The sequence below is a fragment of the Cinclus cinclus genome, chromosome 1 (genome assembly GCF_963662255.1).
Source record: "Cinclus cinclus chromosome 1, bCinCin1.1, whole genome shotgun sequence".
NCBI lineage: Eukaryota > Metazoa > Chordata > Aves > Passeriformes > Cinclidae > Cinclus > Cinclus cinclus.
The window spans coordinates 149,826,190-149,841,861 of NC_085046.1; the positions used below are offsets into that span (position 1 = coordinate 149,826,190).

General features: G+C 45.1%; 1 protein-coding gene across 1 annotated transcript in view; it reads left to right on the forward strand.

The window, feature by feature from the left end:
• Positions 1-12,723, forward strand: part of ADGRB1 (adhesion G protein-coupled receptor B1) — a 64,634-nt gene extending 51,911 nt beyond the window's left edge. The window contains exon 13 of the mRNA XM_062514999.1: positions 12,289-12,723. Coding sequence (XP_062370983.1) covers positions 12,289-12,486 — 198 coding nt within the window. The 3' untranslated portion in view covers positions 12,487-12,723. The remainder of the gene's footprint in view (positions 1-12,288) is intronic.
• The last annotated feature ends 2,949 nt before the right edge of the window (positions 12,724-15,672 follow it).

Below are 15,672 nucleotides of genomic sequence, written 5' to 3' on the forward strand. Positions count from 1 at the left end.
TAAATGTGGCACCTGGGGACATGGTTTAGTGGTGGCCTTGGCACTGCTGGGTTAACAGTTGGATCAGTGATCTTGGAGATCTTTTCCAACCTCAATGATTCCATGATCCTAAGACAGATCCAGGATGTGGCACCCCCTGCAAGGTGGCACGTGTGGCACTGGTGAGGCTTATTTTGATGGCAAGAGCTCAGGGGGTGATAGAAAAAGAGATTTGGGGTTGTTTTTTCTTTTTTTTTTTTTTTGAGGGAATCAGAGCACTACAGAGCCTTAGGTCTGTGTTCTGACCTCACAGCATTGCTGTGCTGAGCTCCAGAGATGTTACCCCAGCAAATTCTTTTATTTGCATGTGGCCAGGTGTCATTATGGGCTATCCAGTGTAACAGAGTGAGAGGCAGTGGATCTACAGGTTCAGATCAAAGACTCCTGGCTGGCCCAGAATCCCAGTGTCTCACTCAGTGTCACCTCTCAGGGTTTTGTTGTTTTTATTTTTTTTTTTTTCAGTTATTTCTGTATGATGCAGCTGTAAACCGAAAAAATACTTAAATCCAGTGTAAAAGCTAATCTGTGGTCTATTTTCAGGAGAGGTTTATAAACTGGGAAGGTTTTAGCATTTCAGAGATGTGTTTATGTAGAAGTAAAGTTGCCGCTGTCAGCTTCAAAGAGCTTTGAGCTGCTGAAGGAGGTTCTGAGGTGGCTTTTGCATATTGACTGAATATTTTTCAAGTTGGGAATTTTCCCTTGGATGTAACAGGAGAAGGGGAACATGTGAAGAGCAGGATTGGCAAGTCAGGAGTGGGTATTGGTTTAAAAAACATTCAAAGCAATACAAAGTCAAATAAATAGGTTTTTTCCAGCCCTTTTTCTGCCATTTGCTGCTGAGGACCCCATTGGAACTCAGGCCTTATCTCCAGCTCACCCTGAGAAGGCAAAGAGCAGATAACAGGGATTAAAAGAGCAACAAAAGAATGTTTTCTCTTTTATGTATGTTTAGGTTATAAAATGATGGAGTGTTTCTTCTGGTGGCAGTGATAAAACAAACCTTAGTGTAAGTCTGGCTTTCATTTGCATTGCAGAGCATCCTGGACCTATCCCAACCCCTTCCATGACATGAATCCAAACATTCCTTAACCAGCAGAAAGCTCTGTGTCTTTGTGGGCATGAACCAAGGTCACCAGGAGTATCCCCAAACCTTTCCTCATCCCAGAGCAGAAGGGATATTTCCTGGGTCTGCTCCATCTCAAGCCTGCATTGCTGTTCTCTCTGATTCCCTTTTTAAATAAACAGCCACAAAGTCAAGCTCCCAAGTCTCTCTTTAAGCCTGGCATTTTCCCATCCTCTCCTGGCAGTGTGTCCCATTGTCCTCAGTCCTTTCCAGGATACGATGCTTGTCCTGATCTTGCTGTTCCTCTCTCCTCCCTCAACTCCAAGGTCAGAAAAGTGCCGATGAAACTGGAACTAAATGTTTGCACAGGACAGGCATCCTGTGGGGATTCCTAGGAATGGTGCTGGCCATTTTTAGGGAACAGTTTTTTAGGGATTTTAATGTAAATGCCATCTCCACGGTACTGCAGTGCGCTTACCGTATCACACTAAGCACAAAGCTCCTTTCACATGGACTCTTCAATTGTCAGATTTTAAGGAACCACCAATAGAAGAATGGGATGAAGGAACAGATATTCAGTCTCTTTAGGAGAAAGGGTGGAAAATTCAACCATCATGTTTATTTATCCAGCTTCATCACGTTTATATTATCCAGCGTCAAGGGTAAAATATGATTTTTAGACCCCCCTTTTTTCAGCCAAGACACAAAGGTTTATAAAAGAACATGTTCCTCCTTTTTATATATCCTGACAGGTGGAGACTTGGGGTAAATGTTGGTGCTGTGTGCACTTATGTCCTTTGCTCACTGTCCCAGAAAAGTTTCTGGCAGTGCTGGAACATAATCAGGGACTCACAGAATCATTAAGGAAAAGGACCTCTGAAATTATCAAGTCCAACCACTAAACTGTGTCCCAAAGTGCCACAACTAAAAATTCCTCCCAGGATGTGACTCCAGCACTTCCCTGGGCACCTCTTCCAATATTCAATATCCCATCTTTCTTGACAACCCTTGTAGTGAAGAAGTTTTTCCTGATATCCAACTTAAACCTCCCCTGGCACAACTTGAGGATATTTCCTTTTGTCTAATCCCTTGGGAAGAGGGATTGACCCCCACTCGGATACAACTTCCTTCCAGGGAGTTGTAGGGAATTTTAACTGGAGACGGGTTCGGGGTTGAATTCTGCTTTGCCATCAACCTGTGGCTGAGGAGTCCTGATCCACATCCATCTGGGATTGGGGTGTCCCCACTGCCATCAGCTTCCTAATGAGTGGAGCTGGTATGGCAGAGAATTACAGGAAGCAGGATAATTCCTGGAATGCCAGTCAGGTCTGAATCTTGCTCATGTTCCAGGCATTCCCAGGGATGTGGCACTGGCCACAGTAATAGTTTCCCTGCAGTTTTTTTGCTGGAAACCAAAGCACATTCGTAATGGTGAACTAAGTTGAGCCTCCGAGTTCAGTAATAAAGAATTGCCCTTCCTTGGGGAATAAACATGGATTTTTCCATATTTTCTTTTCCAGTTTATTACATAAAATTTATTCCATGTGACGCGCAGTTTGTCTGTTCCTCAACTCTAAAATGCTCCCTTTGGAAGCACCCTCAACTATTCTGATTAAAATAACATTTTCCAGCTGGATCCATGTTCAAAGCACACAGGACCACACACTCAGGTGGTGTTCAAACCTTGGCCACCTCATCCCCGCAGCAGAAAAACATGGTCACACTCAAAATGGCTTTAAGCTGAAGGAGGGACATATAGATGGGATATTGGGAAAAAGTTATTCCCTGTGAGGCCCTGACACACGTTGCCCAGCAGAGCTTTGGATGTCTCATCCCGGGAAGTGTCCAGGGCCAGGTCGGGCAGGGCTTGGAGCAGCCTGGAATAGTGGAAGGTGTCCCTGCCCATGGCAGGGGTTGGAATGAAATGATCTTTAAGATTCTTTCCAACTCAAACCATTCTGGGATTCTGTGATTTGTGGCTGTATGGACTGATCAGGGATGTAAACATTAATTCCCAAAGTTAATTTTTCCATACTAGGGAATTAAGATAGGAGCGAGATGACATCCAGGGAGGTCTGATGATTGCAAAGTTGAAAAGTCAGGTTTCTAATGCACTGCTGGTTCTCTGTATGACCTCATCATGATCCTGGCAGGTATCCCACTCTGGATATTCTGTGGTAAATTTTTTCTCCCTTGAAGTCTTCAGGTGAGGTGAGGAAGGTAGAGGTGATTTTTTTCCTAACTCAGAAGGAAGTTTTGGGGTTGTAGGCAGGAATTCTTTGCTCCAGTTTTGCTGGAATTTGGGACAGATTTTCTCTGTCCACCTGAAGAGATGGAAGAATCTGAAAACAGCACCTCAGAAGCAGCTGGCTTGCTGTGCTCACCCTCCTCCCAAACCTGTGGAGGTTTCACACCATTCCCCTTCCATTTAATCCCAGACCAAACTGAAAGCTGGTGTAACCCCTGAGCGGAAAACTGAATGAGCTCTGTGTGTGTGGAATATTTATCCCCCTGACAGCTTATTTGCAACCAGGAAGCATCAAAAGAACCAAAAACTTGGAGACAACCACAGCAGGATTTGCATTAAAATGCCCAGCCACCCCCACCAGGCATCCTGATGAAAATTTAAAGCTCTCTTGGTGTCTGGGATGCACCAGACCCTCATTTTTAAGGCTGCAATAAGCAGTGAGTAGCTCCACATGGATTATAAATCTCTCTTTATGTAAGGGAGATTTTGGATGTATATTTGAGTGTTACCTTGGGTCTGACTCAGATAGCAGAGTTCTTCCTTCCTAATCACTGCCACCACTTTGACTCCTCCTTTACTGCCTCAATTGCCAAAAAAAAGAAAAAATCCCATTGTTGGAAAACCTTGCTGCAAGTTTGTTTCTCCCTTTCAAAGCCTGACCTTTGCCTGGCAGACTGCAGGCTCCACCATGCAATTTCTTCCCCTGTTTCCTCCTAAATACACAGAGTTACCCAGGTCTGAATTCTTGTAGCTGAGAGTTCTCCACATTAAAGCAGGGTAGTGGTTGTTTTCAAGCTGCTTTGTACTACACAGAACATATTTTTCCTGTGCAGATCTGTGTTCTCAGGGTTTACCATCTCCAACGCTGCTGCTCCCTAGAAGTTAATTGCTAAAGAAATTCCAGGGTTTGAGCTGGACACTGAAAGGGTTTTGTAGGCTTTTAAAAAAGCCAAGGTTTTGCTTCTCCTATGATTTGATGGCACTGGAAGTGACGCTCCAGCCTTCCCCCTCAGCAGGAATCCTTTGATCCAGCTCCATTAGAGAAGCTGGAATCACATCCACATCCCTCTTTTCCTGCCAGCATCTTGCTTGGCATTCATTTTAAACAGCAGCTCTCTGCTTGTGCTGAGGTCAGTGCTGGACAGAGCTCTGCAAATTTCTTGGATTTTCTCCATGCTAGAGAGTTCCCTGTCACATTGTGACATTCACCTCCCTGCAGCTGGAATGGCTTTTGCTTTGGCTCCTGTTCTGCAGCTCACAAGCAGGATCTGGACTCAGTTTACAATTCACAAGATCACAGAATGGTTTGGGTTGGAAGGAATGTTAAAGATCATCTCATCCCATCCCCCCGCCATGGGCAGGGACACCTTCCACTATCCCAGGTTGTTCTAAGCCCTGTCCAACATGGCCTTGAACACGTCCATGGATGGGGCAGCCACAGCTTCTCTGGGAGAAAACACAACTCTCAAATCCTGTCCTAAATCTCTGTTGAACCTGAAAAGCACCTGCTCCAAATCCCATTTTTTAAAGGTACAGTTTTTTTCTGCCTAACTTTTCCTTATTTCCTTCTGGTCAGTGTTTCTGTCTGGATTCCTCACTTTCTTTTCTCACAATGAGATTTTTCTTAGCTTTCCTCTTTGGGCATCTGGAGATTTGCCCATTCCACCAGCACTGGCTTTGGCAACCTAATGGAGTGTTGAGAAAAAAGGACCATGAAGTGGGCATGGAGTCACAGCACAAGGGCAAAAGGCCTAAAGATGACAGCACCTTTAGATGGGATATTGGGAAGAAATTCTTCCCTGTGAGGGTGGTGAGGCTCTGGCACAGGTTTCCCGGAGAAGCTGTCGCTGCTTGGAATTGTCCAAGGCCAGCTTGGACAGAGCTTGGAGCAACCTGGGATAGTGAGAGGTGTCCCTGCTCATGGCAGGGGGTGGGATGAGATGATCTTAATGTCCCTTTTAACCCAATCCATTCTATGATTCTATAATTCTATGTTTTTATGAATATTGATCAATATTGCAGCTCATCCCCAGGCAGGGCTATGTCTTCCTGGTGTGCTCTGCTACAGGAACTGGAAAATTTAGAATCTGCTGGCTGGTTGTCCCTCTGCAAGGGAAGCTCTAGTTTTAGGAAGGGTGTCTCTGGGTCGCATCTTTAATCCTGTCTGCACTGCTTAAAGGCAAATTTTAACAGACCAATTAGTGCAGCTTTTATAGGGAGGAGCTCTGCATAAAGTCCGATAATTACCACAATAAATTCTGTTATGAAAATGATGTCAAATCTCAATTCATTCAGCCATAAACCATCTGCCAGCTCCCAGGTATCAAAATACACCCTCAATTAGATGTTCACCTCCTTCTGCAGATCAATCAGCACCTTTTGTCCCAAGAATTAGGGGACAAAATTTGTCCCAGGGAAACCTGTTCCCTGTATCCTCTGCTCCAACACCAGCAGTGCCACCAACGCATTGAAACTGCCGGGTTTTTATACTCTGAAATCTGATTAATTCTTTATAGAGTCTAAATAAAAGACTTTATGAAAAAATTGTGCTCTGGGTGCTCGTGGTCCCCTCCTGGATTCCCAGTTGCCCCCATGAGGCAGCTTTGAGAGTTTTCAGCATTTTAGGGAATTTTAGTCTTCCAGGTGGGCTCTTCACAGACCATAAGCATCGTCCTAAAAAAGGGTTTGGATTGGACCAGCTGGATTAACAGCAGGGATTCTCTGGAAAACAGCCTGTTCCTCATGCTGGTGGGACCACAGGTGTTCTGTGCAGCCCTCAGGCTTTTCTGGAGTCAGTGAAAAACTTCCTTGATCCAGAGCCTGTTCACCTTCAGGTGTGGCCTCACTAGAATTTGTCTCACAGCAACCCCTTTATAATGGATGAACTTCAGGGAATCAAAAGCAGAAGAAAAATTTTTATAGCCCAGCAAATGCTGGGTGTTTCAATTTTCCTAACTGATTTCCAAGTTAAAACTACAAATTATTTCTACTTTTTTTTTCAATTTAATGTAATGAAATTCTGAACAAAGCCAGCCACTTCCTTTTATTCCGCTTTTCTCCTAAATGAAAAGAAAAAAAAGAAAAAGCATAATCTTTGTAGTTCAGTAGCATAAAATAAAAGAACTGCAGCTACTTGTTTCTGAGAAGAAAAGAAAATTTATCATTGTCTAAAGAAACAAGACAGCTTTCCCATTTTCTAATCACTTTTCATCGACATTGATCTGAGTATGTATTAGATGAGCGTGAGCCACATTTGTCTTTCAAATTCCCTGTTCTACGCTCTGAATAACTTCATCATGGTCCTACAGTCATCAGTGTCATGGGGAGAGACCATTTGGGTCATGAAATATCTTTTAAGTTGACACCAGAGGCAAGGAAAGCAGCATGGGAGTAGCTGGTTCCAGGGGAGTTGTCACTGAGCGCTCAGCAGAAAGCCCTGAATTGCTCCTGGGGTTATTCAGGTTAACCATCAAAACTGGGTGTAAAAAAAAAAAAAAAAAAAAAAAAAAGAAAACTCACAGAAAAACAAATAAAAACCCTACAAAACAAACACAGGGAGGTGCAGCAGGAGCAGCCTGAGCGGTTCAAGGGTTTTGGTTGAAGTGGGGAATCAAAGCTGTGCTTCAGAGCAGACTCTTGGGCTGTGTTCATGTCCTGCAGGGATGCTGCTCAGAAGGAAAAGAGTTGCCCTGGGATACAGGAGCTCGGGATGAAGCCATCCTGGACTCCTGGAGGCAGTACAGGAAAGTGTGGAGGGCCAGGGAGGGGATTCCGCCCCTCAAATCTGCTCTGGTCAGACCCCAGCTGGAACCTTTTATCCAGTTCTGGGTTCCCAGCACAGGAACAATATGGAGCACCCAGATGATCAGAGGGATGGAGCAGCCCTGCTGTGAGGAAAGGTTGTGAAAATTGGAAATGTCCAGCCTGGACAAGAGAAGGCTCCAGGGAGACCTCAGAGCCCCTTCCAGTGCCTAAAGGGGCTCCAGGAGGGCTTGAGAGGGACTTGGGACAAGGGATGGAGGGACAGGGCACAGGAAATGGCTTCCCACTGCCAGAGGGCAGGGATAGATTGGACATTGGGAAGAAATTCTTCCCTGTAAGGGTGGGGAGGCAAAACCCTCACAGGTTTGCCAGAGAAGCTGTGGCTGCCCCTGGGTCCCTACAAGTGTCCAAAGCCACACTGGACAGGGCTTGGAGCAACCTGGGATAGTGGAAGGTGTCCCTGCCCATGGCAGGGGGCTGGAATGAGGTAATTTTTAAGGTCCCATCCAACCCAAACCATTCTGTGATTTTATAATCATCTGAAGACCCAAGGTAGGGACCCACCATCACCTTTCCACACCCACGAGTCCAGCACAGGTGACTTTGCAGTCTGCCAGGAGCAGCTTTAGCAGAAGGATGTGTGGATTATCTCAATGCACTCTGCCTCTGTCTTCATCAGAGATTTGGGGGGTTTGCTGGCACTGCATCCTAAACACCTTTTATCACAAATCCTCTCCCTCCACCTTAAAAATTTGCAACTAAAATGAAAGTCAGGGCTGAATGAAGGAGACTCCCAATGCCACCAGGATGATGAACACCTGCAGTCTGGAGCTGGTTTTACCCCAGCTCTGAGTGTGGCTGCTCCCTCCTTTCCCACCCTTTTTTTTTTTTTTTTCCCCACAATCCTGGCACCAGGCAGGGACTGATAAACATTTACCTGCTTCCCATAAGCTGCTGGGCTGTGTCAGGCCAGAGCGATGGCTCTGTCCCTGGGAGAGAAGCTTCTGGTGCTTTCAGCCCCTGTCTGGGGCCAGTCCTGGCTGTCTCAGAGTCACCAGGCCCCGGGCCAGCCTTTTCCAGCCAGATTACACATCCCTCTCTCCAGATCTTTTCTTTCTTTTCTATGCATAGCTCAGTTTTTCCTCCTGTCTGCAAGGATTGCTAAGACCCCACAGTGGAGCTGGAGGGAAATGCCAGGGTTGGAGCATGAGCCCAGTGCCTGTTTCTCTGTGCTGCTCAAGTGGCCAAGACCCCATAAAAACGCTTTTCCGTATGGAGGGAAAGAAGAGGGGAGCCGTTCCCAGGAGCCTGCTACCAATTCCCAGGGTGCCCTGTGCCAAGAGGAGATTGTCTTTTGTCTCCCAGCATCCTTCCCGGAGCTCTGCCAGTCTGATTAACCTGCTCAGAGATCCCAGACCGAGTCCTCCTGCAGCCAGCCCTGAGCCAGCACTTCCCTCAGAGCATCACCAGAGAAGTCTCATCCTTTCCTGAGAAATGGAGAACTAACAGAAAGTCTCCCTTCTTCATTTCCTCATTTTCCAGAACTCTTTTTCATCTTCTAACTGTGAATAAACAGCTTTGGAGTCACTAAGCCCACCACAGTCACAGGCAGATATCATACTGATAAGGACAAAGGAATTCTACCTGTGGGTAGGAATTCTACCCAAGGGCAGTTTCTGCCTCCTCTCCATGGCAGAGTAAAAAGGAGCTTGGGAAAATTGAAAGGACCAGCCTGTGGTGGTGCATCTTCAAAAAGATCCCAAAACTCCAGGAATTTGTGCTCAGAGACCCCTTGATGCAGAGTGCTGTCACTTCACTGGATAGCACCGAATGGATGCTGGGTTTGTGAGTGCTTCCATGCACATTTCTGAGTTTGGAAGTTTTCAGGATGGATAGAGAGAGCTGTGGAAGGATGGCCTGGAGGTTGGCTGGGCACTGTGGGGTAGCCCAGCTCCCAGAGTTCACTCCTTGGTGCTCTGGAGTTCCTTTGTTGGAGGAGATTGTCCCAGTCCCCACTATCAGTGGTCCATTCCTATCATCCACAAGTCTCTCAGAGCTTCCCAGACCTCTTTTAGATCCAACCATCTTTTAAGGCCTGGAGGTGGGAGTTTGTAATCTTTCCTCCCACAGGACATTCTCTATAACTTTATCCATAGCTGGAAACCAGCCACATTTATCATTTTCCCTTTATTCTTTTCTCAGGAAGCCAACCGAGTGCCCAGAATATTCAAGATGCAGGTGCAGAATGGAGCTGTGCACTGCCATAATAATACTTCCTGTTTCATTCCCTCTTCCTTTCTTAATTTTTCTCTTCTCAACAGCTCACAGCATTTAATGCCTGGGGTTTGAGTAATTATTGTCACCCTTTGCTGGTGTTCCCAAGTGACAGGGCTGATCAGAGGTCACTGCTGTAGATGTGAATACATAATTTTAATATTTTTTTTTCCTGCCCTGAATTTCTGTTCCCTCCCTGGATTTGCATCTCCTCTTGCTCACTAGCCCATGACAGGGAGGGCTCTGAGGTTTGCTGGTCACGTTCAGGGTGCATGATCAGATCTGGGAGCATCCTCGCAGCATGAAGGAGAGGCTGAAGGTCAGGAGTGTGGCAGATGGAGAGAGACTGTTAAAACAGGCATTGGCTGCAAACAGAACCTGGTGCTGAAGGTGGCCATAAATAATGCCATCAAAAAAGGGCTCGTGTTTGAGGGGAAAAATCAAATTATTCATGAACTTCATGAATAAGATCACTTGTGATGCCCTCTAATACAGCTGTGGACATCAGCAGCTCTGAAAACTTGTGGCATTACAGCAGTGGTGGGAGAAAAAAAATAATTTCCATTGGAAAAAAATCTGTCTTGTTCAAGGTTGTTTTTCTTCACCTTTTGGGAAACTTAATTTCATCCCGGTTTTTGCTCTATTTGTATTTGTTCCTCTATGTTCCTTCCTGCTGTATCTTTTCAGGCAGACTGGTGGTCTCCAAAAAACACTGTAGATGGAAATTTCCCCTCAGGAAATTTCCAGCTTGTCTCATTAACACACACATGAGAGTTAAATAGGTTCCACTTTTTAGTTGCAGTGGTTCTAAAATAAGTTTTAAAAAAAGATAATGGAATAAATAATGAATTTTATCATTTTCTCTGTCATATTAGGATTAATCATTGTCATGTTATATCATGGAATAAAGAATAACACCAGCAGCATAAGGAAAGCTTTGTGTTGTAGAGTCTAATGAAAACCTCAGCCACAGATTTCAAGAAATTGAGAATTGAGTCTTTTACATTCTTTTGAGCAATACTTTTACATAACCTGATTCACAAAAAAAATCCAAAACAAAAACCAAACAATGATTATCTTTAAAAGGACTTAAAAACTTTTTTTTTCTCCCTTTAAATGAAAACTATTTCAGAATGCTTTCACTTCACTTTTAATTGTTTACCTGGTTTGTACATTCTCCACCCCCGAACCACCAAACACTGTCACCCAGAGCTTTCCTCCTGGGAAATGTGAGGTGCAGGACCAACTTCAGGCACATCTTATTTTTATATTCAAGTTTAGATGAGGAGAATTCCTGGCTTGGGTGATCCGATGCCCCTGCAGGGATAATTCCACAGCAGCTTTCCTGTCAGCACTGCAGTGTGGAGCTGGGACAAACATCAGCCTGACAAAAACAGGGAAGGACAAACTGAGAGGCTGCTGGATGAGCCTGCAGCAGATGGGGATTGAGGTGTCCTACAGAGCTACAACGATCTCAGCAGCATCCTGGAGTGACCCCACAGCCTCCACGGGGCTTCACCTCCCCTCAGTCAATTCATTTTGGTGACAGCATCGAGCTGTGACACGTCCTGGGCAGCGTGTCCAGCTCCCCACTTTCTCTCCAGGCTTTTCCCTCCTTGTTCTCATCCTCCACAAGCTGCTTTCCTTCCCACTTCTCCTTTGGCAGGTGGCTCAGAATGGCTCTGTCACATCCAGGGAAGCCTTTTCTTGCCCAGTGCTGGAGGTTTTTATTGGGAGATAATTAAGTGTGTAAAGCATCACTGGTGTTTGGAGGGCAGAAGTTGAATGGAACAGCTCATTTAAAACCTTTCCTTTCTCTACCCACTGAGGAGCACCCCCATTTTCCAGCCCCTCAGCCCTCCCCAGAGCCTTGTCTTGGTGCGTGTCAGCACAAATATAGGAAGAGATTTTTCTGAATCAATATCCATGGTGGGGTCCTAGTGGGAGACTGGGTCAATAAAGCCTGCAGAACTTGGTGTGGAGTTGATGGAAATGTTCTCAGCCTCCAAGCTGAGCTCCAGCTCCTGAAGCAGCACAGATTTGGTTCCCTGGCAGAACAGGGAGCAGGTTTTGCTGCAATTAAAGAGTCTGTAAATAACTGTGCTGCATAAGGAATGGGCATCAAATGCGATGGTTGTTCAGAAAGACCTCGTTGTAATCTGGATTCCTTAAGTGGGTTGGGTTGGAAGGGAACTTAAAAGATCCTATAATTCCAGCCCCCTGCCATGGGCAGGGACACTTTCCACTATCCCAGGGTGCTCCAAACCCTGTCCCAACCTGGCCTTGGACACTTCCAGGGATGAGGCAGCCACAGCTTCTCTGAGCAACCTATGCCAGAGCCTCCCCACCCTCACAGGGAAGAATTTCATCCCAATATCCCATCTAAAACTACCCTCCTTCATCTTAAAGCCATCACCCCTTGTCCTGATCTGTGGAAGCAGAAAAGTATCTGATATTCTCAAAACCACAGTCAGTTTTTCAGTAGCAAAAACTTCAGCTGAAAGCTGAAATATCCAGTCATTAGGTGATGGAGGTGGCACTGGAAAGAAAAATAACATTTTCTTCTTGAAAATTGACAGTTTGTACACCAAGTGTCATTTTCATTGGTACCTCACTTTATTTTGCATGAGAAGCTGCACAGAAAATTTGATTTATTGATACAAGAGGAGGTAAAATCATGGAATTTCTTGCATTTTGCACTAACTTTTCTTTCTTTCTTTCTTTCTTTTTCTTTCTTTCTTTCTTTTCTTTTCTTTTCTTTTCTTTTCTTTTCTTTTCTTTTCTTTTCTTTTCTTTTCTTTTCTTTTCTTTTCTTTTCTTTTCTTTTCTTTTCTTTTCTTTTCTTTTCTTTTCTTTTCTTTTCTTTCTTTCTCTCCTTTCTTACACTTTCCTCCTCCTGCAGCAAGAAAAACAGCAGACGCCAAACAAGAGACCCTGGGAAGGCATCAGGAAAGTCCAGTCCCCGCCATCATGGGTTAAAAAGGACATGGAACCTGTGGCACAGTCTCCCCTAGAACTAAAAACTGTAGAGTGGGAGAAAACAGGGGCCACCATCCCCTTGGTGGGACAAGACATTATTGACCTTCAGACAGAGGTCTGAGCAGAAAGGGAAGAAAAAGGACTTCCTTTTTTTTTTCCAGAAAACAAACGAAACAAACAAAACAAAACCACGTTTTAAAGAAATGATTAAATTAAATCAGAACCAAGCAAGAGAAGTGTTTGGTTTCTTTTGAAACCTTTGGTAAGATGGAGTAACTTTTGTATTGTTCTCAGCAGAGAGGGGGAATATTACTTTATAGAGTATAGTAGCTGTAGGTTCAGGACAACATGAGCTTTCCCAGGCAGGACTGGAGGAGTGAGCCTGGAAGAGAGCGAGGAGGAGGAGAAAGAGGAAGAGGAAGAGGAGGAGGGTGGGAAGGGGCTCCAGGGGACAAGCCCTGCCAAGATGCTCTCGGGTCGCTGCTGCACACCAGGAGCCCTCCTGCTCTGCCGCAGGGAAGTGTGGAAGGACACCCAGCAGCCACCACAGAGGGCCCAGAAGGTCGAGGTTGTTTGGGGACACCGACAGGGGACACCTGCAGGAGCCTTGCTGGGATGTGGCCTGGCAGGGGCAGACCCTCACTCCCCAACCTCTCCCTCACCAGCTCATCCAAGAAGGAAGGAGATGGGACGCGCCAAGAAGTGGCCACAAGGACATTGCCACTCGTGGGTGCCACGCCACGACCTGGAATTGGTGTGGATGGGGACGTGGTGGCATCACCCATGGCTCAGGTGGAGAGGAGAGGAAAGGAGAGGTGGGGCTTCCTCCTCTCATCCCTCCCCAGTGGAGGAAAGGACCAGCTCCAAATCTCCAAACCCTGCTCGCCCCATCGCCAGGGAGAGGGTGGAAGGTGGTAGACAACAAGACCAACAAAAAGAATGTAGGTCATGTCGTTGACTGTTAAATAGATAAACTCAGCATGGGCCTTGCGAAGGTCCTCTTGGCCTCATCCTTTTTATTTTCCCTTTTTTTCCTTTTTTTTTTTTTTTTTTTTTTTTTTTGGTTCTGTTATTTGTCCTTGCTTTCGGACTCAAATTTATTCCAAGCTGCCCCTCCCTGGAAGGCAGAGAGAGAAAAAGGAAAGACAGATCTGCCGCTGTACCTGGAGATATTGGTAAACAGAGACATTGCCTTAGGACATTGAGACAAACTGACAACATGAATAACGTCCACTTGGAAACAAACAGACAGAAAAAAAAAAAAACAAAATAATCTATTTTTTTCCTTCTTCTTTTCTTTTCTTCAATAAAAAGAGAACTTGAAACCCAAGACCTTTCTTTTCTTTGGCTCTTGTCATTTCGAATGCCTTTCTGTGCCGTAGGACTGCACAGCCATGGGGTGATGATGCCACCTGCTGAAGGTGGAAGGCAAGTTGCTCCGTGGAAAGTTTGGGATGGTGGGAATACACAGCCCCTTCACCACTGGCTTGCAATGTTTTGTTTTGCTTTATTCAGTTTGGGTTTTGGTTATTTTCCCCTCGCTGGCTCTTGTCCACCCTCCCCACTGCCCAGAGCCAGCAGCAGGTTCATGGTCCGACAAGAAGGAAGAAGTGGAGCTGATCAGGAGAGAAAGATGTTCCCCCTCATAAAATGCAGACTTTTCATTTCACTACGAAAAAAAAAAAAACTAATTTTTTTCATTAAACATTTCTCAAGGTTATTAAAAACAAAAGGTGTCTACATTTCACCCCAAAAAGTGTTGTGCAATATTTTTATCATTAAAATAATAGAACAGTTACATTACACACAGACTTTATTTTTTATTATTATTATTATTATTTTTGTTATTCCCAGCACTGTCTGTCTCATGTTTGGACCAACTCTCCCAGTTTTGGAGGTGGATGGAGACAAACCTCTGGTTGTGAGTGGCCATATTGTGCCAGACAGCTGCAAAGCTTGAACAGGGTCTGAGTTATTACTGTACTTGGATCTCCTTTTAATTAAAAAATACCAAACATCACATTTTTAGGGGAGAACAACCAATGGGTACAAGATGCAAAGCAATCACTGCCCCCAGCTGTGCTTCCCCCATGGGGAGATGTTGCCTGATGTGACAGATCTCTGCTTTGACTCCCCTTTGTGCCACCTGGGTGATCTCCAAGGACAGTGGCATTTACCTTGCCAGTAACCATAGGATATGAATGATGGAAAGAAAAACTTAAATGAATCCAAATAGTTAAAAATAGGGGAAGTGGTTGCTCATAAAACTGTGATATTATTGTTCAGTTTTACCTTATTCATGAAACAGGAAAGCACAAAGGCCTCCCTCAAATGCTGGGTTGTATGATATTGTAATTATTATAATTACACATTATGAATTTTAGCATACAGCTATCTTTCTACTGTGTTTTAATTCTTTTATCTTTTGTTTTATTTTTTCCTTCCCCTGCCCACCTGAGCCTGCCCTCCTCACTCCAACCTTCCCCACTCACTAGTTCACTGCAGCCACCTTTGCAGGACATTAACAATGTTATGTAATTACAGAGATAAATGTTTGTTTAAAAACTGTTGATATTCAACTTTCTCTGCTCAGCTCCTCTGGTTAATCCTGTTTTCTCATGTCCTGCCCTCCTTCCATGCCTTCCACCCCCTCCCTCTCCATGTTTGTCAACACCTTTTTTTTTTTTTTTTCCTGTACAGTTTTCAGAGCACAAAATGAATGTGTCTTATTTCTAATAAAAGAGGTGGAAACTCCAGCCCTGTCTGCTTTTTAAAAGCGCCCCTACCTGCACCCCATGTGTGCTTTGCATCACTCCTGGGGGCTGGGGAACCTCTCCTGGCCCCACAGCTGCCACCTGGGCTCTCTATTCTGGAAGAGGGGCTGAATTTACCCAAATTTCAGCTTTGCATCCTCTCCATACCTCTAAAAATACATGTCCCAATAAAGTACATTTGCAAGGCACAAGGACTCGTCTTGTCTATGCAGTGCAGCTTGTTTGTATTTAGGTTTCTCAAACCCACAGCCTGATGCCTCCTTCCCAGTATTGTAGCATGTGAAGAGCTGAGATTTAACAGAGGTCTGGCAGTTTTTCTGGTACAGGACAGGGGTGTGGGGTTCAAGTTTCCAGTGAGGCCATGGTAATTCTGATGCCATCCTGCCCACATCTCTGCAAAACCAATCAAGAGAATTCCAGAATGGCATGGGTTGGAAGGGATCTTAAAAATCATCTCATATGAATCCCCTGCCATGGGCAAGGACACCTTCTACTGTCCCAGGTTACTCCAAGACCCATCCAACCTGCCTTGG